The sequence below is a fragment of the Mauremys reevesii genome, linkage group 20, assembly GCF_016161935.1.
Source record: "Mauremys reevesii isolate NIE-2019 linkage group 20, ASM1616193v1, whole genome shotgun sequence".
Classification (NCBI taxonomy): Eukaryota; Metazoa; Chordata; order Testudines; family Geoemydidae; genus Mauremys; species Mauremys reevesii.
The window spans coordinates 16,532,013-16,559,516 of NC_052642.1; the positions used below are offsets into that span (position 1 = coordinate 16,532,013).

At 43.2% G+C, this 27,504-nt stretch overlaps 1 protein-coding gene across 18 annotated transcripts in view; it reads left to right on the forward strand.

Annotated features, from left to right (window-relative positions):
• The window catches only part of MSI2 (musashi RNA binding protein 2), a 388,181-nt gene that overhangs the window by 289,456 nt on the left and 71,221 nt on the right, over positions 1 to 27,504 (forward strand). For all 18 annotated transcript variants that reach the window (XM_039508152.1, XM_039508154.1, XM_039508155.1 and 15 more), the window contains 2 exons: positions 8,126 to 8,208; positions 24,420 to 24,534. In XM_039508152.1, the coding sequence (XP_039364086.1) occupies positions 8,126 to 8,208; positions 24,420 to 24,534 (198 nt within the window). The remainder of the gene's footprint in view (positions 1 to 8,125; positions 8,209 to 24,419; positions 24,535 to 27,504) is intronic.

The window sequence follows — 27,504 nt, forward strand, 5'->3', positions numbered from 1 at the left end:
TTGTATGACAGTAGCCTTTAAGGTATGTCTGCACAGGGATAAAAAACCCATTAATGGCCTGGGTCAGCTGACATGACTTCACGGGGCTCTGGCTCTGGGGCTGAAAAATTGCTGTGTAGATATTTGGGCTTGGGCTGGAGCCAAGGCTCTGGGACCCTGCAAGAATGGAGTCTACAGTAGAGGTGGGAATTGAATCCAGCTATCCTAACTCCTAGTCCAGTGCCTTAACCACAGGACCATCCGCCTTTTATGAATAATTTCTGGGTGAAGATTTTATTTAGCTTATTCTCAGCAGTAGTGAGTGCTTAGCCTCAGTTACTCTCTTGCACTAGAGCACAACCGTGTTGCTTTGTTGGATGCATGGACTTGTAAGATCAAGACCTATATGTCCCAGTAAGGTGGGAAAGTACCTTTAGCACACTATGCTGCTTCCACATAATTCTATGGATAAGGGATAAGCTCTTTGTGTGTGCGCGTGCATGTGTGTACATGTATGTAGATCTAGCTACACGTAACAAAATATACATGTACACAGAGAGAAACTCTTGACCGTACCGAAACTTTCTACTAACTGGCAAGAGAAAATAGCTATGTCTCATAACAATGGTGTCATCTCGGCTTTATTTCACCAAAGCTGACACAAACCCTTTCCAGTGATGACAGAGGTGTGAAATATAGCTGACTTCTAGTGTGAAAAACCCAAACACAGCACACAGGAGCATGATTTTCTGAGCAATTGACACTTAGCACTTATTTATACTTCTGCTGATTTTAAATTGTTTTAATCCTGTATGGCTTCAGTCATTTACTCTGAACAGTGTGTCTCTTATTTGTAGGGTACTGTGGTAGAATGTCACTACAGAGTAACTCTGTTTGGCTACATAGAATTGTGGGTGAAAGAGGTTCTATGAAATGTACTTGGATAAACAGAGTTCTGGATCAATGACGGATTTTCAGTGCAAAGGATGCTCGTTGGGGCGTATTCAAACCTCTGCAGAGGTGTCAGAAATGTTTGCAGTGAAAGTTGGAGCTGCTTGAAATTGTGTGTGTTTTGGATTGTGTTAATGGATCTGATTCGTCAAAATTTGCTCTCTGGTGTGAATTTTGCACTAGAACCCGGTTCCCAGTGAAAGGAACTCTTTTGCAGTTTGCAGTTTGAAATGCTTGCCTGTTTTCTGTGTGAAAAGAGCACTTTCATCAAATAAATTGCCTGATGCCAAATAGTAATAAATTTTTTTTGCTAAACTTTGAGAGAGATATCACCCATTTCTTATAGATCTTGTGAGAAGGCTTGAGGGTTACTAGGTTCCGCTGTTAGCATTGTAACCTGTTTGGGCCAGGGGCTATCATTTAATATAGGTTTGTACTGCACTTAGCACAATAGGACCTTGATGTGGTGGCCTCTGGGTGCTACTGCAAAATAAAAGTAAATAATAATCTAAATAATGTTCTTTAGATTGCCGTTACTTTAAACATCTGGCAGTCCCACAGCTCCATTCCCTGATATGCCAGCTAACCACTTGGATTCAGAGGAAGTCGCCTTGAAACCTATGGGCTATCTTCTACCCTTAGTCTCTGTATTCCCAGCGTCATTAAGAGTAGTACAAGAGGACTGAGAACACAGTTATTCTTCATGCGGAGGGGGATGGTATTTTCAAGCTTAAAATAAAAACTCCTCTAGACCATTTTTCTGTATTTTCTCATGAAAAGAAAATCTTCCCAACTTAAGTTGAATTTTCAGCCATAAACATATGGCCTGATTTTCAGTGATGTTAAGCATCTGCAGCTCTCATTAAAGGTGGCTGCAAGATGCTCAGCCTCTCTGAAAATCTGAACCTCCTGGAAGTCAAGAGTAGACTAACCATAATGTGTTGTACAAGCTAAGTGGTTTTATTGGCAGTTTATAATAGTCATCAAGCGTTGTGAGGACTTTGAGACTTACAAGTAAGTTGCCATCTTAGACTGCAAAGGTTCACGGTTTAAAGAAAAAGAGCTACAAACATTATTTATCCACTAGAAGGCACATTAACAACCACCTTCAAAAGCATTGGTATCTTAGCTTACTTTCAGAAACAGTAGACTGAATGAGAGCCGCAACTCAGCTATGAACATTTTTTGGAGAGACTGAGAGGAAGAGGAAGATTATTCTCTAGATAGGTAGTATAGAATTGTAGGGCTGGAGTGGTAATCTAGTCCATCCCCTGCACTAAGGCCAGGCAAACTGTACCTAGACCATCTTTGACAGGTGTTTGTTTAACCTCCAGTGATGGGCATTCCACAACATCCCTTGGTAATCTGTTCCAGTACTTAACTATCCTTAGAACCCTCCATCCTCCCCTTCACCCCCAATTTTTCTGACCCGCAGTGAGCTGGAGCTCAGTGAACGTGACATAAATATCCATTCATGTGCATGCGTAGCCTTTCCAAACCAGTGTACAGAATGAATCTAGAGGTATTTGCTTTTGTCTGTGATAGTGTTTACTACATCAATCAATCCCCCTGAAGAAGTTCTGGGCCCAATTTCAGTGTCTATCAACAGCCATTGACCAATATGTGAATGGGATTAAATGATTTTTTTGAGCAGATGATAAAGGAAGGTTTTTTTCCACCTGAAGGTCACGAATCCTGTCGCTGCTTCCTTCAGTGATCTCACTTGGCTCAGATGCTCTCATCTGGGGGCATTTGTTTCCTCCTTTATATATTTTCCCTATTCTTTGTCTTTTCTTTTACAGAAAGGATTATTCAAATGAATATTCAGTTTTATTCATTTGAATCGGTGGGGGGGGGGGAAACCCAACTGTTTGACTCTGTTAAATGCTTATCTCTTAAATAGAGCTTGTTAGCTTCCAATAATAGCTTCATTCAGGAGGATGCAGTATAATTTCATTTTAAAATGTGTGCTCCTTGACAACCGGAATCCTATTTATGTCACCATTTTAAACAGCCTTCTTTGTTTTGTGTTAATCTCTTTCGTACACTTTCCATGGAATGTTTTTTGTTGTTGTTGACTCTTGGTACCTCTCATAAGAAATAATCAACTGTTTGAGCCAGAAAGCTTTAGAAGAGTTTGGGTAATTTAAAAATGAGTGTGTATTCATTATACTGATTAATGGGGCATGCATACAATAATATTTTTCTTATGCAGTTGTTTAAAAGTTGGTAGCTGGGTTTTTTTAAATTTTATTTTAAATATACCACAGATTATTTTATGAGGTTTTGATTCCGGAGCAAATGATCTGTTTGGAGTTGCTACATTTAAAATATGACGTGATCTTTTGGTGAATGTCCTATGGGTTTTAAGTGGTTGTACATGTGTGGATTATAAGCTACTGGATGCTTTCCAATCAATTAAAAATGTCAGTGATCATAAAGCGAAGATGTTATTATGAGCATAGTGCCATTGATCCTATTGCACTTTGCAAGCTAGAGGCTTGACCCTGCATACACTGTAAAACATACAGCACTTGTTGAAATGTCACCACCTCTGGGGTGGAGATTAGCTGCAGGGGAATTTGTGGCCATGTCTGATGTTTAATATATGGGTGAGGTGGAGAGGGGAACAAGCCTTCTGCTTTGACAAATGCTATGTCCATATGTAGGGTGACCAGATGTCCCAATTTTATAGGGACAGTCCTGATATTTGGGGCTTTGTCTTATATAGGCGCCTATTACCCCGTCCCGATTTTTCATACTTGCTATCTGGTCACCCTATCCAGGGCCGCCCAGAGGATTCCGGGGGCCCGGGGTCTTCGGCGGCGGGGGGCCCCGCTTCGGAGGTAAGTCGGCAGCGGGGGGTCCCTCCATTCAGGGACCCACCGCCAAAGTGCCCCAAAGACCCACGGCGGGGACCCCCCGCCGCCGAATTCCCACCGAAGTGGGACCCGCCGCCGAAGTGCAGCCCCCACCGCGGGTCTTTGGGGCACTTCGGCGGCGGGTCCCGGAACGGAAGGACCCCCCGCCGAATTACCGCCGAAGACCCGGCTGCACTCTGGCGGCGGGTCCTGCTTCGGCGGTAATTCGGCGGCAGGGGGTCCTTCTATCCCGGAGAGGAAGGACCCCCGGCCAGCGAAGACCAGGAGCGAAGAAGCTCCGGGGGCCCGGGCTCTGCGAGAGTTTTCCGGGGCCCCCGGAGCGAGTGAAGAACCCCGATCCAGGGCCCCCGAAAAACTCTCGTGGGGGCCCCTGCTGGGTCCGGGGCCTGGGGCAAATTGCCCCACTTGCCCCCCCTCCCTCTGGGCGGCCCTGATCCTATCCATAAAGAGCAGATGGCACCTTGACTTTAAGGGCTGTTCTAGATCTCCATGCTTGAACTGAGTCGGTCCCTCTCTGGAGGCGAAGTGGCTAAATCAGGATGTGACTCTGTGGTTCCAGGGGCAGTAGGTATTATAAACCCCAGTGCTTGAGTCCATCCCTTCCTTCTTGTTTTGATCTGACACGGCCTCCAACATGGGTTCGTTCTCTATAGGAATGCAGCAAACTAAGGTGGTTACTCGCTGCAGGGAAATAAAAATAAAAATTTTCATTTTCCTCAAGGGCTGCTACAAATAGAAACTAAAAGAGGCTTGTGCAGTCATAGAGCGTTGAATTCTTCTAATAGAGAAAGAGATTGTTCAGCACAGGTTGCCACTTGAAACCTCTGGCGGGCTGTAGCATGATTTGAAACCTATATACTTCAATGATACTGGGGGTTTTTTTCTTTAAGTTTTTGGCTAGGTTTAAAATTTCAGGTTAATGCCATATTATAGGAACGTGGGTAATGTATTTACACTGGGAATTTCAGCTTTGTTGCAACTTCCTGATGATTATTTTTTAAACGAGGGCCAAGGTTTGGGGTTCATTTAACCTTTGTTTCTTCCACAGTGATTTGTTTTGAAGCACTAAGTCACAAGAGTAAATTCACCCTGTGCAAAGGACGGACATTAGGCCTTTGTACTACTGAAATCCTGAAAGTCGGACTTAGATGGTGGTGGCCCTTCAGGACAACAGTGAATGTCACCCATAATGAGCTGAGGGTCCCATCTCAGCTTTATAATTCAGACCCCTCCTGTTTCCTTGTCCTGCCATCTAGCCACTAGCGCGCAGTCATCCTGCATTCTTCTTGTTTTCCTTTGTTAATCATCACTTTAACGGATTCATTGCAGATGATAATGCATCCACTAGGTAAAATGATTACACAGTTAAGGAATAGCATTTACTGATAATTAATTGTTTCGTTGCTTCTTTGCTTTTCCACAAGAGGAAGAAATAAATGTTTTTAGACATAATCAAGTTTGTTTTCTCTCATCAAGCCAGATAGACAGGCATGTTTGAAATGGTGTAGCTCTTTTAAAAACCTGCAAATGAGTGTTGACACCATTGGATTGTTCTGTTATTCCTATTATAAAACCTGTGAATCCAGAAAGCTGTATGTCTATCTTCTTTAATCAGACAAATCATTTCTTCATAAACCTGTATTTCTGCCTTATGCATGCAGATGGGAAGGAGTACCCTGGTTCCTAGTTTGAACATGTAATGATTTTGGTGGGTTTTCTGGTGGAGTTATGCACATTAACTCTAATCTCCTGAAAAATTCCCCTTCTCTTCTTGTTACTTGTAGTGAGACTTGAAAAAAATCGAAACTGAAATCCTCCACTGCAATATTCGCTAATGAGTTACTAATGATGAAGATGTTTCTGGAACTCAAACAATTAATGACTTGCAGAACTGGACTGGACATTTCATTCTGCTGGGCAAAACTGGTTCCCTGTGGTGTGCTGCTCTAATAACACCAATAATTACTTAACACAGTGTGGGTCCCTAGATTCCTGGGATGTCGTGTTTAGTCCGTTAACCACTAAAAATTTAGTTGCAACTGCAGTCCTGTGTAAGGAAGAATTAAGCAGAGCAATTTAGAAGACAAATAAAGGGACCAGTTTGAATAAGATGATTCAAGATGCTACATGCTTGAAGTACTGAGTAAAATAGCTTTCTGAACAAAGATGCAAAGGGAAATCTTTGGATGTTAATGTAACATAACAGTCAGATGTTGTGACTTCTAGGATATTTTGAAACCATTCTGAGTTGTAATTTACCTAAGGAGAGGTGTCGGGGGGAAGCATTCAACAGTATTAAAATTACTCTGTGTTCCTAAACCAATCAACTGGTAGGTGCTTAAACCTTGCTAGTTCACTCTAATCACTGAGAGACGCATTGAGGATAGCAGCATTCTGTGAATTTATGAATAAGCAAACACGCATGCACAACTTCAAGGGAACTGTATTGCAAAATGTAGTTTGTTCACTTGCTCTGACAAGCACAGTTTAGTTTTAATTATTTGCTACTATGAAGTTTTCTAGCAAATGTACTGTGTGTGTTAAAGCAATGGAAGGCGTGGTAACAGAACACTTCACTAGAGCAACTTAATAGTTGCAGAATCTTTGCTGAGAATCAAAGTGAGGAGAGCCAGGTTTTGGGAATGAAGAAACAGGTTAGTGGATGCAAAGTGAGAATTGGCAAGGTTTGGACTGTATTCCCTCATAACCAGAATCTCTGCGTTTGTAACATGCAACGGGCTGGATTCTCAGTTAGTGTTAGAATAGCAGCTCATGGAAGTCACCAGAGCACCATCAATTCCTGCCAGCTGAGTATCTCCCCCCGTGTCTGTGAACAAGATATTTACTTTCTCATGTGCAGCTGGTTTACTAGTGCAAAACTATTTATGTAAAATAAACTAGACAGCTGTGAGCTTATTTATCTCCCGTCCCTTCACCATCATTTTGGTTTGATTTAAAACACGAATTGCAATGGACTTATGAGTGCAGCATTCATTTCTATTCATATAGTATTGTGTGTGGAAGAGACATACTTCCAATATCAAAGCCAAGACTTTTCTTGGTACTAATTTGGAGTTTGGGTTTGTTATATTGTTGTATTGGGAGCCTTCATGTTGTCTTAATAGATTTTGATATTTATCCATTGAGTGCTTGAAAGAAACACGGTGGTGCTTTGTGGTTGTTTTTTTTTAGAAGATGGGTGAAAATCAATATGCAGAGCTGTAGCTGGCTGCCAAACTTCTTTAGTGTGGAGTGTCTCAGATAGCATGGACCCAACAGAGTAAATACAGTGTATAGCTGGCGGGCAGACAGCATGCATCAAACAACCTTAAACTGGCCCAAATCCATAGCTCCTTTGAAGCGGCAGCAGAGAAAAGATGAGTGATCAGATCAGAGGTCTTAAACTTTAATCGTTTCTTAGAGGCCTCCGGATGTCCTGATGAGGTATTTGAGGAAGTAATTCAGGAAGAAAGGGACAAATAACCACCTCCAAATCTTGGCTGACCCTTAGGGTTCACTGTGTCAATGTGCTGAAAGGACAAGCCAGGACCTGCTTTGATCCAAGAAGCACTTACTATAGTGACTGCTTCCCTGTGAGAGCAAAGCCAGAATCTTTTGACCCTTATACATAACAGATGAGTAAATTTTTTGTTTGCTCAGAGGCAAACGTAAACAGAAAGTGCTGATACATGTTTGTGAAATCGTTAATTTTTTTATTCTTGCTGCTAGTGGTGTTGGGTAAATGAGGAATCATTTTCTCTCCCTTTTTGAATGTTTGTTCTTTGTCGCTTAATGAATCAACCCTAATGGAGAAGTCTCTTGGAATTTAAGAAGAACTGAAACTAATAGGGTTCCATAGAAATGTAACAGGGTTCTGTATGGATTACTCCAAACACCTATAAAATGTAATAGAGAATTATTTCTGTTCTCTAGGTTATTGAGCCATCCAGTAGCAAGGAAATAACTGTCTATAACATTCTATAGAATGGATCCAAAAAATCGATAGAAAGGATAGAACCCTATTAAATATCTGATATTTTGTCTCATTCTTGTAATATATAGGAGTTTTCCATAATGGCACAATAGAAAGTGTGTGTGTGTAGTTGTGTGCATTATTATTATTAATAATTATTTGTATTTCTGTAGCTTCTAGGAGCCATAGTCCTAGACAGGACCTCATTGTGCCTGTGTGTGTGAATGGTGACAAAAATCAAAACCGCCCATAAAATGCCATATTTAAATGAAGCCTCCGTTGTTTTAATATAATGAATATTTTCCTTATGCTTTCCTTCTTTCTCTCTTTTAATAAATAGGATTTGGCTTCGTAACTTTTGAAAATGAAGACGTGGTGGAAAAAGTCTGTGAGATTCATTTTCATGAAATCAATAATAAAATGGTAAGTTTTTCCATTGTGCATGTCAGCAGTAGAGAAATCTCACCATTTATCACAAAAACATGCTGTGCCCGTGTGGTCCTTTGGGAAAATGTTCTCCATAAAATTAATTGTTTTTAGACATCTTGTGTCAGATGTTTGTCTTCATAGTGGGGTGAGCACCAGGTTATGAATTTCGCTTATTTAGCTCTTATTTTTCCCACTAACCTGAGGGCATATAGGGAGGTTTTCGTTACTCAGGTACCTAGTAATTGTCATACTGGGTCAGATTGGTGACCTGTCTAGTGTAGTGTCCTATCTTGGCCATGGTCAATGCCAGATACTTCAGAGGAAGGTGCACTTAGACAAAATGGGGTTATCAGTAGGGTTGCACAGGTGTATCAGAGAACAAGAATTTGACTCAGCAACCACAGGGGTGAAGATGATCCAAATCGGGCCACTTGATTATTCTCAAATGCCATAATCTTCCAATAATCCAAGTTCTTGTCTCTCTTCTCCTGATTATTCCACTTTCCCCAATCTCCCCTATATAACATTTTGCTGTTGGGAAGAGGAGTACAACCCCATTTATGGCCACTGGATGGGCTTTTCAACACAGGAAAAACAACCGGAGTAGCTACTGCAGAATAAGCTAATTCAGATCAATTTCCCTGTGTAGACAAGCCCCAGTGCTGCTTAATACTGTAGCTGCCCACCAGAGGGAGCCAAAAAGAGTCATGGTGCACTGTTGTAGTCCTGCTACCATATAACCTCATATCTCTTTGAAAGCACCTCCAGATGCACCTGTCCTAATACAGGGGCAAGGCGACTCCTGAAGTTCTTCTAAAGCCCAGTCTTCTCCTGGGTAGAGGGTTGCTCTGTCAGCAAAGCCACCTAGCCAGATGAAAAAAAAAATTGTATGGAATAACTTTGATATTTTCAGTTAAAATATTCTTTTCCCTTTGTCAAAACATCCCTTGCTTCTCAAACATGTATTCAGATATGCATTGTATAGTGGTCTGAGATGTGTTCACAGACTTTAAATTCAATAATAGAGCTTTTAGTGTGGATAAGATCAAAGCAATCTCCTTAGCATATGCTAGAGGCCTGATTCAATATTTGACTTGCTAATTTTTCCCAGGGCACTGAAATAATATTCTTCATATTGTTCCTCACTGCAATGTGCATCTGAAATGAAAATAACATCTCCTTAGCATTCTATATGTTGAGATGTCAAACTCAGACTTTAAAGGTGGGGGCTGCACAAAGAGGACGGCTCTTACTTTGGGTCTGTTAACTTTAGTGCACTTTGTGCCTATATTAGGCTGTCTTTCTTAGACTGGTTTATTCAGAATCTTTTCTTTTGCCCAATTACATTTTAGTGTTTCCCAGTAGTCACCAATGACCCTTAGAAATGCAGAGTGAAACAAATATGGGCTGAAATAATGCCCCCCCCAAATGCTTATTCTTTTGTATATTAGCTAAATGATGTTCATCCTAATAAGCCATCCAATTAATTGTTTTTCTTTATTTAAAAAAAAAAGAGTTAAAACTAAAGGTAAAAGTGTTAATTTAAACAAGTGCAAGACTCGCCAGCTGGTGAAGGAAAAATAGTCTTTTCATATCCCTTTCTGCAGGGCTTGCTTTATTTCCAAAAATCCCAGACTGAAAACTGCAACAAATCAGTCTTGTCATGTGACATCAGATCACTTGTGTAATAGACTGGGACTTGGAAATCCTTTCCATGCCAATGCACCTTCACCGCATGTAACAATGGCCCTCCATGCAGATGTTTTTATATAATGAAGACCCTAATCAGGATTGGGGACTACTAGATGCTGTAAAAAACACAGAGGTATAATAAATAGCTCTTATATAGCACTTTTCCTCAGTAGATCTCAAAGCACTTTACAAAGGAGTTTGGGGAAACTGAGAAACAAAGTGACTCTTTGGTCAGTGGCAAACCTGGAAATAGAACTCTGCTCGCTTGAGTCCGAATTCAGTACTCTATCCACTAGACCACACTGCCTGCCAAGTGACCCTGATAAAGATTCACAGAAAGCAGTTAAAGTGAAGGGTGTGCTCTGCTATCTCGAGGGTATGGTGATTAACTCCTTGTAAGAGCACACCCACAGGAACTTTCAAACCCCTGGCAGAACAGTACCTCTCACCCCATGACGACTTCGTTTCCTTAATAGCCTCTTATCTTTGTCTTTGTCAAATGATTTTCAAAAGTTTGAATAAATGACATCAGCCAGTTTTCCTTTATTTGCTGTTTTGGTGATCTGCTCAGAGACTCCTAATGGACGAGAGGCGCATAATTTTCCTTCACAAGAATTCATGCTGCTTGGTCCTTATGTCACATTCGTCTAGGTGTTTTGTTGTTCTATTTTGTAATTATCAACCAGCAGCGGATGAAATGTGAAATTTGGAATGATGCAGAAAATAGCTGGGAGATTACTTCAGTTATTTCACACTATGTGGTTTTTCTTAGATTCATATTCTTAGCTGATGTAAATCACCATTGCTCCCTGGATTTCAGTGCTGGCCCTCAGTGAGCTACTTAGTGTAGTACAGATATGAGATGAAAAAGAATTGTGCGGTAGAGTCCAGTTTAACTTCAACGATGTCGCGTTAGCAGGACAAAGTGAGTGAGTGGCCTGAGACACTTCATTTGATACGTTCATAGTGGAATGTCGGTCTGTTGTAGAATTTCAAACAAATTGCATGGGTGTTTTTTTTTGCTGCATGTGTGTCTTGTGTATTTATACACAATGGGGAGATTTTAAAAAGCACTCAACCTTGGCCTAGTTCTGCTGTCATTGAAGCCAGTGGAGTTTCACTATTGACTCCATTGGACATAGTTTTAGGGTATCACCAGTTCTGCAGGGATAGAGTTAGGTCAATGCAAGGTGCTTCTGAAAATCCCACCCTTTAGAATCTAATGTGATGCAAATTTTCCTGCAGACATTATTCTTGCTAATTGGATACAGTGGCATCTGTGGAACATTCCCATGTCTGTCACAGGTTCTAGCAGTCAAACACAGACACACACAGTGGTATGTAAGCCATGCTCTCATTGTTGGCTTGGCCAGTCTGCAAGTGCAGGGCATTGGTTAGGAGGACGGACCTGAACTTCTCAGTTCCTGCAGTTACTCAGCAGTTTCTCATTCCCTGGGGGGTTTGTACAATACATAGCCCTCAGTGGGTGTGATGTTGCTGCACCCCTTCCTCCTGGCTTCAGTAGGGAACAGTTTTCAGCTGGCATTCAGCTTCCCTACTAGAGCTGCCCTTCTGGCTTTGGTTGCGAGCGGTCCTGTCTTCATGGGGAAAGCTCATTGGCTTTCCACACTCCTTACCGACCTTCTTCCTGCTCTTTTCCCTACTATGGTAACACCAGAAATTGGCCTCTCTATTCAGCAGTGTCCATTTTATTGTCTCAGCCAGGCAGCGGTCAGACAGACCTAGTAGTCCGAGCCAGAGTCTGCAGTCATGAGACAGGAGTCAAGAGCTGGGTCGGTCAGGATACCAGGAGGCAGGAGACAAACTGGAGATCAGAACCACGAGTCAGATGCCAGGAGTCACGCCAGGTCCGGATGCCAGGGAGCAGGAGCAAGGTGGAGCCCAGTTGTTCGGCCAGCTTCCTGTTCCTGCTGCTGACTTACGTAGGGCCGGTGAGCCGATCAGCCTCTCTGGGATTCTGTCAACTGGACCTCAGGGGCAGAGCCTCAAACTGGGGCTGGTCTTCGTGGGTCCCAGTTAAGCAATTGTCAGCAGACTGCCAGGTGGAGGGCTGGAGTGCAGCTGCTCCCAGGAACCCTGCAGACCCAGATTCGAGACCTGTAGGTCATGACACTTACCTGCTTCTCCACTTCCATGTATTTCAGAGGCTAGCTGGCCAGCTCCTCCCCTTCTGACTTCTCAAGACATCTTCTGACCTCCCTTTCTGGTGTTGCTGGACTAGACGCTCCTCCAGTGCTGCTGTTGCCATATTTACTGGGCCTGTAACCCTGTGAGGCTGAGATACACCAGACTAACACAAATGCCTCGCCTTTGGCAAGAACAGGGCTGCCCAAGGAGAGAGGCAGAAACTAGCCAGCTACCCCCTGGCGGTGCTTGGATGCCCAGTTAAGAGTATGCAATGTCCCCTGAGCCTTGCCCCAGAAGGCAGTTCAAGGAAAAGGGGCAAGAGCCCCCAGCCTCTAGTTCACCAATAACACTTACATTTCAGCTCGCTTCCGGTTCTGCTGTGGAATTTTACCCAGCTATTCTCCCACGCTCCCTGGGTGAGGAGGGGCTGGGAGACCTGTTAAAGGATGCCTGAGGAATCCCAGGTTTAGGGCCTGTTAAGGAGCTTTGCATTGAGCAGGGGATAAAAAGGTGTAGGCTGTTTTTTGGTGTCATGGATAATTAAAATGAATCCTTATAAACAAAACATGTCATACCTACTCCGTCCATGATACGAAAGCCATGATGCTCTGAGCATCTTTTTTTGGTAGCTCCTTTCACTGCACTAACTTAAAAGCTGCCCACGAGAGAGTAGATGATGCATGATGTAGGCACAGGACTGAGTCATTGCATTGCTGATGTGTCTGTGGATGAATTACCAGATCCACAAAAGAGAGCGAGAGCTGGTGTGTGGGTGGGAAGGGGAGCCGGCGCCGATGCCTAAAGATGACACACAGCTAGTTATGGAGCGCTGGGAGAGTACTTAACTTTAGCAGCTAGAAATCCATCCTGGGCTGACCACTGGGCAACCCACTGGTAAGTACGTGTTATAGATCCCCCGGTGTGCCAATTTGCAGAGGATACAAGTTGTTGCAGACCCCATCTACAGAGACTTGGTGGTTAAGCTCAAGCTGTAACAGCTCATGCTTTGAGTTCTGGAGGTCCCCTGGTCTGTCAGCGAAGAGGGCAGCCATCAATACTGCACCTCCCGATTTAGCAACTGACATTCATAATGTTGAGATCTCTCTCTCTCTCCCTCCCATCTTCAGCAAGTTGTCATTCTACATAGTGGGAAAATGAAGGTAACTTGGCTACTGTTGTTTGTGAGCCTATTTCTAGGTTCGCTTCTCACTTGTAAGCTAATTTTAGCTCATCCATTCTGCTTCTGTTGCCATTTATAAAGCTTAGAATGTCAAACGCAATAGTAAATGAGTAGTATGAAAGCGAAAAAGAAAAAGCCAGAGAGGCATTTAATAAATGATGTGGGAGTAAGATTTAATAAATGTACGTGGGAGTAAGATTATCTCCAAACATTAAAAAAAAAAAAAAAAAAACAATCCCAGGATATGCTTTTTCTATACAAGTAGGCTATTTTGCAAATAGAAACGGAGCATGTTGTCTGTGTGGGGTGAGGGGTGGGGATATATGGTGGGGGTGATTCTCTCTCTTTAAAATATAATTTTGCACAGTGGTATAGAATGCAGTAGATATTAATATTTATCATTTATGTTGTGGTAGCACCTATTTGACCACATCTGGGCTCCATTATGCCAAGGGCTGTGCAGCCAGAGAATAAACAGCCCTTGACCCAAATAGTTTACAGTCTAAAAGTTAGAACAGGTGGATCAGAGTAGGAAAAGGGGATCGCTGGCTAACAAAAATTATAGGATGCTTTAGCATAGATGAATACACACATTAGCTATTGAATTTCTCTCAAACTTCTGTTTATCCTTCATATACCCATAAAGTATAAGAGAATTTAGCACTTTGGAAAACTGGCCCTGGTTTGACAGATCTGGAGGTCCTCCGTCCCGCCCCTTCCTGCCAATAACATGCACAGCAAAGGCGGCAGCAAAGGTAAACTTGTCCACACTGCCACCTCTGTTTAAACCCTGTCCTTGGAGGTACCTGCCTCTAGGGATTAGCCATTAGTTCAGCCAGAGTGGGCTGTCTGGTTCTTGGGCTCTCTGCTGAGACTGTCAGAGAGGTTGCCACACACGATGGATGTTTTTTTTTTTTCACTAGAAGCTTGATTTGAAGTCAGGGGAAGGACTCTGACTTCAATGGGCTTTGGATCAAGATTGAAATACTGAAATGTGGCTAATTCATCCATTCATTAATACATAGGAACCACCAACCAGCATTATGGCGGTGGTGGTAACTTCCTGCTCTGAAGTGGAATAGATTAAAACTGCCAACCTAGAAGTTAGCTGTACAGTCCCTGAAATCCAATCACCAGATAGCGATCAAACCAGCAGACAAAGTGAACACTATCTTAGTCCTTAATCACAATGACTACGTCAACAAGGCCAATAGACAACTCTGGCACCACTGAGTCTATCAAGAACTAAAAGAAGATAGCCCCCCCCCCCACACACACCACAGTTCACAAATGAATTTAAAGATACTGTGAAATCCTTCACAAACAACTCTACAACCCATCCCAGGATTCTACCTGCTTCCCAAGATACACAAACAAGGGAACCCAGGCAGACCCATCATATTGGGCCATGGCACTCTTACTGGAGGAAAATCAGGACTGCATAAAGGGTCAGCTTGCTCCAAGACACTACTGACTTCCTCCAGAAACTAACAACCCCCTCCAGAACCCCATGCTTGCCACTATGGATGTCACCTCCCTATACGCCAACATGACAGCATGACAGCATTGCTCCCTGCCTCACATACTTACAAGATAATGTACAGTGCTCAAAAATCCACCTCAAAAACATTGCCAAGGTCATCCATTTCATCCTCACCCACAACTTCACATTTAGCAGCAAACATTTTGCCTAAACCATGGGAACAGCCCTGGGTATTCAGATGGCTTCACAATATGCCAACCTCTTCATGGGCCTCTTTGAGGAAGAATTTCTGGATAAATGCACCACGAAGCAAGTGATATACCTGAGATACCTACGGTGTTCTTTTCATCCTCTGGACAGAAAACCTAAACTACCTCATAGATTTCGGAACACCATGATTAGTTTCAATATTGGAACTCTAGAAAGGACTATAAGAAACCCACAAATCGCCACACTTACCTCCAAAGATACAGCAACCACCCCAGACACACCAAAAAAATCTGTTATCTAAGTCAGGCACTCATATACTACAGAATTTGCTCCAAAGAAAAATTCCAGGGTACGCACTCAAACATGCTTATTCACTAAATAAGGACCCTCCACCAGAGAAGTAGATCACATCATGAAAAGGACCCCCCAAATGCCCCAGGAGAACCTGCTTCAATAAATGGGGGAAAAAAACCACTGACCAAACATTCCTAGTTGTCGCCTGTCACCCAGCACTGGAACCCATACGGGGTATCGTCAGACAGTTACAACCCATACTTGGTGGGGACCACATCTTGAAAAAAATCTTTCCTGACCCCCCCCCCCCTTTTGGCCTTCAAACAACCCCTCAACCTCATCATCAGAAGCAAGCTCCCCACAGATCAGGACCCACCAACTCAAAGTGGCACCAGACCCTGCCAGAACAACTGATGCAAAATCTGAAGACACATCTTCACTGCTACGATGATCAATATCGCCCCCACAACACAGCTCTCAAGGTTCTTAAGTCCCATACATGCCTAACACAACATGTGGTGTACCTCATCCAGTGCCCTAAAAGCCCCAGCAATAATCATGTGGGTGAAGCCAGACAATCACTGCGCTCTCAAATGAACTCTCACAGAAAAATGATAAAAGACCAAAACACCGCATCACTCATGGGCAAACACTTTTCACAAAGCAATCACTCCATATCTGATCAATACTCGTCCTCAAAGGAAACCTGCACAACACCTTCAAAAGACGAGAATGGGAATTAAATTCATTACACTACTGGATACCAAAAATCATGGACTGTCTTCGTGGCTCATTACAACAATATGTAACACACACCTACCTGCTTACTCTTAATGGCCCACTTCAGATTCCTTTTCTATAACGGACTCTTATTGCCTACTCCATTTCAAGTGGCCTCCTACAACATGTTACCCCTTATGCTTAACAGTCTGTCCCAATTTATATTTAGTTCAGACACTGATTTCCTTCCCCAGACCTGAAGAAGAACTTTGTGTAGTTTGAAAACTTGTCCCTTAAATCAACATCAGTTGGTCCAATGAAAGATATTACCCCACCTAGCTTGTGTGTCTGCCATCAGGGGACCATCCCGGCTACAACAACTCTGCAAACAATCTAGGTTATAACTGCCAACCTAGAGCGTAAAAGCTTTGTGTGTCATTTGCAATCCCCTAAATTACTCAGTCGCCCTTTTTAAAAGCTGTGGTGTGTTTTTAGTAGGTGTAGTAGAATAGTAACCTGAGTCCCCAGCTGAAATCGGGGTTCTGTTGTCCACAAGCATAATAAACAGCAGTGACTGCCCTTAAGAGCTTATAATAACAGTAGACAAGACAGTGAAATGGTGGGCAGGGAAACAGAGGAGAAGAGACTTGTCTGAGGTCACACAGCAAGTCAGTGGTTGAACCAAGAATTCCATCTAGAACTCCTGCCTCTCAGTACAGTGCACCATCTACCAGACAACACAGCCTGTCCTGCTAGTATTTTACTTCCGCTCTTTGCACTTTGTTGTTTTTCTTCTCCGTACGCACTGTAGTTCTGAATGCATTTTAATAATGATGAATGTAAAAGATACTAGGATTTATTGTAGGTGACAATATGCCCCGGGCTGCTTTACAGTTGAGGAGTGCAGTGTGGAGAAGCAGGCTTTCTGGGCACAGTGTGGGAAATTGGCTCTTTACAGGGTTTGTCTTCAAAGAGGCTTACCAAGTGGCCTGGCCGTCAGTGCGCATGCATCATTTGAGAAATGGTCGGTGATTTAATGTGGCTATAAGGTTGCAGTTGGGTTGTAACCTTGGCTTTCCCTTCAGATATGTGAAGGGACATTTTAAAGGCCCATTGGTTAAAGGGAGATAGCAAATGGAAAGTTATAGCCAAACTAAGTGATAATGACTAGGACAGGAGAAGCCCCGCTCTATATGCATGTAAATATATTTAGATTTTGAGCAGTCTTCTATTCTGTTTAGTGCCTCAAAAACAACACTTTGTCCTTTTCTAGTACCTGTTGTATGAAGATCTCAAAGCACGTGCATTCGTTATCTTCAGCAGCACTCTGCAAGATAGGTATTATCACTCCCCATTTACAGATGGGTAAACTGAGTCACAAAAAGTTTTACGTGACTAGATCATGTATCAAGTTAGCGGCAGAGCCAGGAATTAAGCACAGGAGTCCCAACTCCAGTCGCTAGCTCTAACACTGGGCCACAGTGGCTTTTGATGTGTGTGCTCCTTGTAGAAGGGGGCTGCCTCTTCATTATGTGTCCGTAAGAGCGTAGCACAATGGAGCCCCGACCCTGAATGAGGTTCTAGGCACTACTGTATTACTGCTACAGATAATGTGTACAGCTAGGATGCCGCAGATCACATCAAGCTGCAGCAAAACTTGGCTTCTTATCATGATCTCACATTCCAGAATTGCTTTGACCAGGCCATTGAGCCAAATACATTGCTAATGGTTCTGGGAGATTATATTATGCCAGTGTTGTGGACTGCAGTGTGAAGCGTCTGGCAGTAATGATAGGCACTGGCTGCAGATGTAGTCTCATTCAGGCTGGTTGAAGGCCTGCGGGAGAGGGAGTGGGGGAGGCAAGGCTGGAGTGAAGTTGTTTTAGACGCGAATGCTGTGGGATTGTTCAGGTTTGTCTGTTCTCTAAGAGATGCACAATGCCGGGCAGCAGCTCCCTCAGAGATCACAAGGCAGTGTAGGTCTGAGTGAAGGACACTGCAGAATGCCTGTAACTTGGATGCCTTCCTCCAAAAGAAAGACACAAAAAGACAACACAGACATGGTGCATTTAACTGCTGCAGACTATGGGATGTGCCGTGATTAAATTGGTTTTCAAAGCCTGCTGGATTGGGGGTGGGGGACACAGCAAAGAAGAGGGACTGCGCCAATGCTAAGACTTGTCAAGTACTTTACTGGACAGATCAGAGTGATCTATCCCAAGAAAATATGGAAGATGTTGTTCCATTCTGTCCTGCAGTCACTGACCTCCCTGTCACAGTCTGAGCATCTATTAAGTGATTAGTTATTCCATACTCCCCACCTCTGGTTTGCCACACTTTGAAGGCCTTTTAAAAAAACACACACATTTCCCTCTCTTCCCTCATGTAAATAGACCTTTACGGCATTACTAGGTGAATATAGATTTTAGTATTACGTGAACAGTAGTTGTGGCTTGCAGTTGCATGAACAACATGGCATCTCAGAGGTAAACTAATCCAACTTGCTGTCAATTATTCCTTGCTGGCAAGACAAGGTTGCCTTGTCTTTGGGTGGCAAGCAGTTTTTTGTGCATTGTAAATAGAAGAACACTCCCTCTCCCCTGGCTGCCTCCCCCAAAATAGCTCTGGTTTCTTTGGTAAGCTGTAGCCATGTTTTACTGAAACATCTGGGTGTTGAGAGCTGACAGCTCGTTTTGTTATGCTGGGTACAACAGGCTTTTCACTCCCCATCTTGACAGCCCATGGTTCCAGCAAGTTTGCCTGCTCAGACCTGACCCAAGAACACTCCAGTGTAATATTAATTCTCAAGACCAGACTAAACAAAAACAGTGAATTTTAGCTTCTCTCTATTTTCACCTTAGAGTTAAAACTTCCTTTGTTAGTTAACTAAACCTGAAGAACATCCCGCATGCAGGGAAGGTGCCAAAATCTGGAGATTATTAAAGTGAACTGCAAACGCTGAAATGAAGAATTTGTTTAATATCCAGATTTATGGGCTGATTGTCCACATTAACCAGGCAGTTGGGAGTGTCCTAACTTTGAAATATCTATCTATCTATCTATCTTCACTTTGTGAAGTCCACTGGCACTTCCCAGTTCAGTAAAAATGTCCTAGATTGTATCATGTAATGTAACTGATACTACATGGTTGTCTTCAATTCGACATGGTCCAGTGGATTTTATTTGATCCCAGCATGAACCATTTGCTACATGATGAAGCATGGGGTAGGTAACCAAGTGCTCTGCATTTCTCAGGTCAGCATACAATGGCAGCTTCTTCTGGCCCGGGTTGGTAGTGACCAAAAGTTGTTACCGTCTGATGCCCATTCAAGGACTTGTGTGGGATGAGTTTGGTAATCTCCACTCAGTTCCCAATGAAAAGCTCTCTCTTATCACAAGAAAAGAAAAACAACTCTGCAGCTGGCAATGACAGACCTTTCTGCTGCAAGTCTCAGCAGAGAGGTGTGGTGACCACTAGGCCTATGGCAGAGGCCAAGGATCTACATCAGCATGGAGAGTGAACTACCGTCTGAGGCAGGGCACTAGCCAGGTGAGCTGAGTCTTGGGATCTATTCTTGGTCTAGTTCCTGATCCACTGGAGCAAGTCACTTCCCCTCTTGGTGCCTCAGTTTCTCCATCAGCAAAACAGGGATAATAATGCTTTAGCCATTTTTTGTAAAGCAGTTTGAGATCTATAGGTGAAAAGTGTTCATCTGTTGTTAAAGGTGCTCCCTACAAGTCAGACTGGGGGCAAATTGACAGAGCAATGCAGGGAGAGCTGATGTTGCCACTGCTTGTGTTACACACTCCTTTGTGGTAAGAGAGTTAACCAGGGTTGCCAATCCAGCATCTTGCATGAGTATTAAATCCCCACCCAGAAGGATCCATTCCCAGCTCAGGGAGGAATGCTTAATCTCTTGAGATTATCGTTAGTGTTGATTGGGTATGTTCATTTGCAAGGTTTTAAGAGTGACATTTTTTCCCCCCAGTGAGTTTTTCGTTTTTAATTCTAAGTTAAAACTTATTTGCAGCTTGCTAACATTCTCCTTATGTCCTTGTGGGCTGTGAAAATCATAAATTAAGATCATCTTTCTGAAACCAGCGGTAGTCTGTTTTGTGGTTGCAGAAGCTAATTACTGGGTTATTGTTTCTAACGGTGTTAATCCAAACTTCATTTTCCTGTTAATTGTCCCTCTAGCCAGGCTAGATTGTTTTTTATCATTCTGAATATTTGCAATGAAAACTGCTCTGAGGTGTAACCAATGACTCCGTGACATTTTGAGCAGTGGTGAAGCTGAAGAATATGATTGAGAAATGAAATGATACACCTCCACTGATCACTCCACTTGAATTTGCCTGAGGAAATTGAATTGGGCATACTCCTGATAAATAGCCCTGTGATTAAAAACAAGCAAAGGGAAGTTGCAGAGGTGGTTGCTGAACTTTGGTACATCTGGTACTTAGAGAGAACACATGAGAACATGGGATTGTGTTGTGTACTTGTTGCCTGAGGAAGGACCCTGGCTTTTATAGGATGATCTGGGAGCAGGGAGGAGGTAACATCAAGGTTTTTTTCCATGGCCATTCGGGTTTCAACAAGAGGGATGGCAACTGTTGACCACAAAACTCAAATTCATGGGAAGCCTGCCATATTGCATTTAGACTCGAAACTCACTGGAAACGTTATTGAAAGGTTATGTCAAAGATTATAGCATTTTGCTTGAATTTAGGGTCAGTTTCCCATTCCAGCCCTTCTGGTCCTCCTTAAAACTTTCCACTGCATGATGTCTACCAAAAAAAAAACAACAACTCCACAGTGGCTAGGTGGCTGGCTTGCTATGACCACTGTTTTCATGAGGGTGTGTCATTGTTTCCTTGTGTTTCCCCCATCTGTTGTATCCACCTATTGTCTATATTCTTTAACACTGAAATTGTAAACTCTTCTAGACAGGGACTGTGTTATGTTCGTTTAGTGCCTAGCACAACGGGCCCTAGTCTCTAGGTGCTTCTGTAATACAAACCAATAACAATAAATGATAAGTTTCCCCTGAGCTTCACTTTGAATTTAGAGGGGGCCAGACCCTAAATCTTAATGAGAACTTTATGGAGAGTAAACCCTTATGAACCGAAATGGAAGCTGATGGTTGCCTGAATTGCTGCGAGGTGAAGCAGCCCTCATTAAGGGCCACTCAGGGCTGGCGCTTCCATTAGGCGACCCTAGGCAGTCGCCTAGGGCACGAGGATTTGGGGGGTGGCATTTTGTGCGTGCCCCACGGGGCGCACGGGAGCTTCTGGTTCCGCTCCCGTCGTGCCGCCGAAGAAGGACCTTCTGCTGATGTGCCGCGGAAAACAGCGGCAGGCAATTGAGCAGCTCAATGACTGCCGCTGTCGCCTGCGGCATTTCGGCAGAGGGTCCTTCTTCGGCGGCGTGATGGGAGTGGAACTGGAAGCTCCCGTGGGGAGCGCACAAAATGCCGCCCCCCGAATTCTGCCTAGGGCGCCAGAAACTCTGGCACCGCTCCTGGGGCCACTCCAGATAGTGCTAAGAAAGTGGGGGAATTTTGAGCTTCATTCCTAACTACCACAGTAAACAGGTTGGTGTCTTCAAGTGCAGGGTTGAATTTGTGGGGAATAGAGACACTCAGTCGAGCTCGGAGGTGTGGTAGGTCCTGTTCTTCTTCCGTTTGATCTGTTTCTCCATTACTTTTTTTTTTGGTCTGTTTCTCTTATATTTATCTAGATACTTGTATGGTCCCTATCTCCATAGTATCTGAGTATTTCACAAACACATGGGAGCCAGAGAAGCATGAGGCACAGAGGGATTGAGTGACTCACCCAAGGTTATACAGTAAATCTGTGGCAGAGCTGGGAATTGAAACCCAGATAGTCTGAGTCCAAGTCCAGGGCCTTAACCATCCTCTTCTCTAGATAGATGCAACATACACCTCCAGAGGCCTATGCTGAGATTTTGAATTAACAAATGTGGAAGGATTTTTTTCCTTTTTTCCTTCTCTTTCTGTCTCTTTCTTTAAAAGAGACTACAGTGAAACCTTATCGCTCAGTCTGGTGACTGTCCATGAAGCTCTCATTCACACAGCCCCAGACATTGTGAACCAATAAACATTTTGAGGAGAAGGGAAGAGGGCAAATCGAAGTTGGTCCCTCTGTGCTGTTCTAAACAGGGGGGAGCCTGAAGCTATGAGAACAGACCCATTATTTAAAATGGTGGGGAAGTCACTTGCTTGTTTCTCCCTCTGCCTATGGATGTATTCCTTCATTGAGGACTCAGTGTTACCATCACCGTCGCTGAAGAGAAGAGGAAGGAATACACTGCTGGTACTGCCAGGGCTTTGCCTGAGTGTACAGGACATGCAGAGAGCGGGTGTCTCCATTTGAGATGCCTCTCTTGTTCATAATGTCTGTTTAACCTGTTTTGCCTGCCTCCTTTTAAATCTTTTACAGCTAGTCTCATGCGTCACCCACAATTCATATATCCAGCAAAGAGCACTCACAGTAACAATACTTTTTCTTTACATAGCAGCATCCTTCTGAGGACTGCAAAATGTTTTGCACATCTGACTTCCAATCCCAACGCACCTGTGTTGCAGAATGCATATTGTCCTCATTTTGCAGATGGAGAAACTGAGGCACAGAGAAATGAAGCCACTTGTATAGGATTCTAAAGCAAGTCAGTGGCAGAGGTGGGGGGGTGTGGCGCAGGGGTGCTGAAACAATTTGTATAGTGGCCGTGCTGAGAGTCATTGAACCAAACTGTAAACCTGTATATGATGGAAACCACTTCAAGTCAGGGGGTGCGGCAGCACCCATAGTTCCAGCACCCATGGTGTGGAACCCAGGTTTCCTGTACGCTTTAATCATAAGACTCAAATACTTCCAGTTTCCTCCAGTGGCTCCCCTTTCCTCTCCCTGCTCTTCTCCCACTATACCCACTGAGCAATCTTGACCCAGGCCCTCACTGGCAAAACAGTGACATCAGAAGAACTCTAGAGGCATTTCGTTTCAAAGTTCGATGGATTCTGGCAGATCTGTTGGCAAGATGCGAGTGTTTTGACATCGTTGTTGGCGGAATCTGAGCATTATTGCTTTGTGAAGTGTTGCGAGCAAGCTAAGTAAATAAGATCTGTCGTGGGGTTTGCAATAGAAAGTGGAAGAGTAGGTGGTTTTGTTTAAAATACTCCCATTACAGTCAGTTAACCTTCATGTTACCTAAATGAAAATTATGTAAACCTGAAATTTTCACTGATCAGGTTGCCTAGGAACAGGCGGTCAGTTTTCATAAGACAATGAATACACAGTCACTGATAGGGCTATTAGGAACAGAGGCATTTAGCCATGTTATTCTACCTCCCTGGGTTTCTCTGGTGTAATTACCTGTTTTCATGTAGGAAGCACGCCCACCTGTGCCTGCTCATTCAAGTAGCGGGGCCTGTGGAAGAGATGTTTCCCTGCTTAAAGTGAATCCACCAGCCCAATCTGCATATGCTAAACATTGCCAATTCTGTTCTTCATTGCTGCGGGTTAGAGGTTGGTGTGTTCAATCCACAACCAGAAAAGCCGATGCTTTTGTAATTTGCGTTACAGTTGTGACAAGAGGCCCAAGGTCAGGGCCCCACTGTGTCACTATACAAACATGTCGTAAGAAGCAATTCCCCGGAGCTTGAGTTCTAAATGGACCGATTCAGACAAAGGGTGGGAGGGGAGACAGAAATTTCACTTAGAAGTGAAGGGATTTGCCTAAGGATCAAATCAGTGGCAGAGCCCAGGCCTAGATCCTACGTCTTCTGATTCTTTATTCCATGCCTTATCCACGGGCTTGGATCTGGTGCACGAGACACAAATCTGTTCTGAAGCGCACACTGTCAAAGCACCCCTGTACTCTTGGTTACGCTCGTGTTTGCAAGATTTAAAAAAGTTATTCATTCGAGATTTGTTTTATGATTTAAATGGTATTAAGAAACTTCAAAAGATAAAGATAAATAACTAGAAGAGAGAGAATGTGGATCATTTACTGGTAGGATTTAAAGAAATTCCTCTGCCGAGTAGAAATATTGATTCTTTATTCACATTTAAAATGGAGCTTTCTGTAATGATCACCAGTAGTCATTTTCTGTTATCACTCGTAATAGAACTGTGCCAATGACTTTCCTTCATTCATTCCATGCCTGCAAAGAATCATTTGAGAGTAAACAGAGCATAGGTTTTTGTTTCAGAAACAGGACAACTTATTAAACCTGCATTTTATCATTTTAACAGAGTTTTGCTATGTGTTTAAAGAGACATGCACATATTTATTCTTTTTAGACTCGTTTACACTGGTGGACTATTTTTAAAGTTCACATTTGGGAAAAAAACAAACAAAGCTAAAAATAATTTTTCCCCTTTATCTAGCTCAGTTCTGCATTTGACATTTACATGGAATTCATTTGCATCTCATTTGTACATGTTTCTGCTCAATAGGTAGAATGTAAGAAAGCACAACCTAAAGAAGTGATGTTTCCACCAGGGACAAGAGGAAGGGCACGAGGATTACCATATACCATGGACGCTTTTATGCTAGGGATGGGAATGTTGGGTAAGTGTGAAGTAGCCATGGAACTACTAAAGAGAAAGCATCTACCTGTGTTGTCTTCCCCATTTAAAGGTGCAGAGGTGCGTGAATTACTGAGCTTACACACAGTGTGCAACTCTAAAATTTAAACGGTGGGAGTGGGGAAATAATCCTGTCTATGGTAAATGATTAACTTTTTTTTTTCTTCCTGGGATATCGAAATTTGCATTTAAATGGATGTTTTAAATAGCCTGTTTTACTCTTATTCACAAAAATAGAATGATGAAAGATGCAGCGTGTTCATTCTGACTAAAAATGATCTCTTTTCCTTTTTAGAGGAATTGAGTCACACATTATTCCCCTTCTCTTAAAGGTGTCTTTGACAGTTCAGCATAGATAATTGAAAATCTTGCAGCTTTAAATGGCATGCAGGATAGAGAAAGCAGAGGAGATGCATAATAGTGCAGGTCGCAACAATAATTACAAGTTTCAAGGAGACAGAACGGTATTTTAGTTTGGAGTATTGTGTCCAGAAAATACTAATTAAATGGGATAAATGATATTTAATGGCAAAATTCTATTTGTTCAGGAGGTCTTTTAGTTATAATTGGTTCTCATTTGTTTCTGCCTAGATAGTTTCTTCTTTCTATATAATCTGACAACCTCTTTATATACTTTCTTCAGAGTTACCGAGTCAGGATGCAGCAAATCCATTGCCAGCATATTTTTAGAAAAGCATACATTGTTGCTCAATCTCTCCCCCGCCCTTTGTAATATTTAACTTTTCCAATGGTTGGCCCCTGCTGTGTTCATAGAGTGAGGGTGCTTGAAGGTGGTTCCTAGGCAGAACTGAGTCTTTCCTGTACTAACTAAACAAAAGTCCAAAGTCTGTGTGATTTTTCTTTTCCCTACTCCTTCCCTTAACGGGAGGGTTAACCACCAACGATACTTAAAGATGGAGGGTGAAAAGAGGGATCAGCAAAGCTGAGACCCCTGTTGGAAAATGTATCTAGCTTACCCACCAGGCCAATGGCACAGCCAGGAATGGAGCCCAGGTCTCCTGAGTCCCAGTCCAAAGCTGTTTCATCCATAGATCCCAAAGCATTTTACAAAGGAGGTACCAAAAAAAAACAAAACATAGTTATCCCCATTATACAGATGGGAAAACTGAGGCATAGAGAGGGGAAAGTAACTTGCCCAAGGTCATCCAGCAGGCCAGTGGAAGAGCGAGGAGTAGAACCCAGGTCTTGTGTGTCCTAATGCTGTGCTCTGTCCACTAGGCCACACTGCCTCCATTGCCTACAGTCCTGAAACCTTTTCTCTCCTTGCCTCTTCCCCACTCAGTGTTGTTCTGTGGAATTCACCCTGCAGGAGAAAGGGACGTGTTAAAGCTCCCGCAAATTCTGCAACAGATGGTTCATCCTCCACTCTTATCTCCTCTATATTGTGTTTAATGTTCCTCTTCCTGCTCCACTAGCCAGCCCAGGGTCCTGGAGTTTGTTTGAACCAGTGTTACCAACTCTCACCATTTTATCATCTGACTTGAGATTGGAGGGAGAGGGTTCTTCACACCCCCTACCTGCTGGAATCATGTTGTTACCCCAAAAATCTCAACTTGTGTGTGTGTGTGTGTGTGTGTGTGTGTGTCTATATCTATAAAATAAGCTTTTTAAAGACGCCAAAGGACAAATAAAAAGAACCCTACATTGATACTTGTTAATGTCATGATTTTTAAGCCAACCTCATAATTTTTTTTGGTGAGGGGCGGGCTGACTTGTGAAGCGTTGTGAACTGTTGTCATTAAGAATAATAAAGAATTATTGTATTTGTATTGGGGTTGAGCTTAGAAGCCGCAATCCGAAGTTTGGAGCCCCATTATGCTAGGTGCTGCATAACAGCGGAGAGGGGGGAAGAGATCCCGAATAGCCCATACTTCCTTCAGTGGAAGGAGTTAGGTTAAGGGAACCGGGATATCGCTCCCCTGCTGTTCAATCAGTGCATGCCAGCAGGCTGAAATGACGGTGCTTCCTGAAACTCTGCTGTAGCTGGCACACAGGTGGGGTGTTGGTGTCCCCACGAGAGAGGCTTATAACCTGGGAAGCCAATCGGTACCTTGGAAGGAAAGCAAACTAACCTGGCTGTGGCTCTGTTTTTAGTCTGGGATTTGTAAGTGTTGTCCTCACCCCTTCTCAATCTACTAAATAATAAAGGCTGAAATCTTCCAAAATGTGGGTGATGCCTAAAGTTAGGCACCGAGATAAGGCCCCCAAGTCCTTCAGTGATCTTTGAATGGCTGGATCCTTGGCTCTAATGGAGCGGTTCAGGGTTCTTCCCACACGAAGTTCATTGCAGGGTCAGGATGCAAGTGGCCTCACGTCTTCCAGCCGTGGAGCACACGGCACTCACGTTGAAGTCGCTGGAAGTTGGGCGTGCTCAATACCTGCGATAATCGGGCCATTTATTGATGTGCCTGAAGTCAGGCACCACCAGACTGAGAAAGGACTTTCCCACGGTGTGTGTTTTTTACCCTGAATTAGTAGGAGGTCAGTTCAGGGGCCTTGAAGCTGATCTGTTCGTGGATGCAATAGATCAGTCTCTTCAGATGGGCATATTTTATTCTTTTCCACTGCCCCCAACTTCTCTCCCTTAATGTGATTCTCAATTTTGGAAATTAAAATTTAGGGTTAAATTATTCATCCTGTTCTACTAGACCCATGTTCATTTCAACCATCTACTTTCATGCTTTATAGCACTTTGCTCTACGATGGTGTCTAAGTTTTTTTTTCACGGGAGTTGGTTGAATGCAACCTTGTTAGCTAATTCTCCAAGACAGGGCTCGGTCACCTGCATTTAAAAGAGACGCAGTGGAATTATAGCCTCGGCAGAAGGACCAAGGGCAAAATTCTCTTTTCAGCTCACTATTGTGAATCCTGACCCTAATATTCTGTTCTTCCTTTGACATCAATGAGAGATCAGTGCATGTTGAGCAAGAAG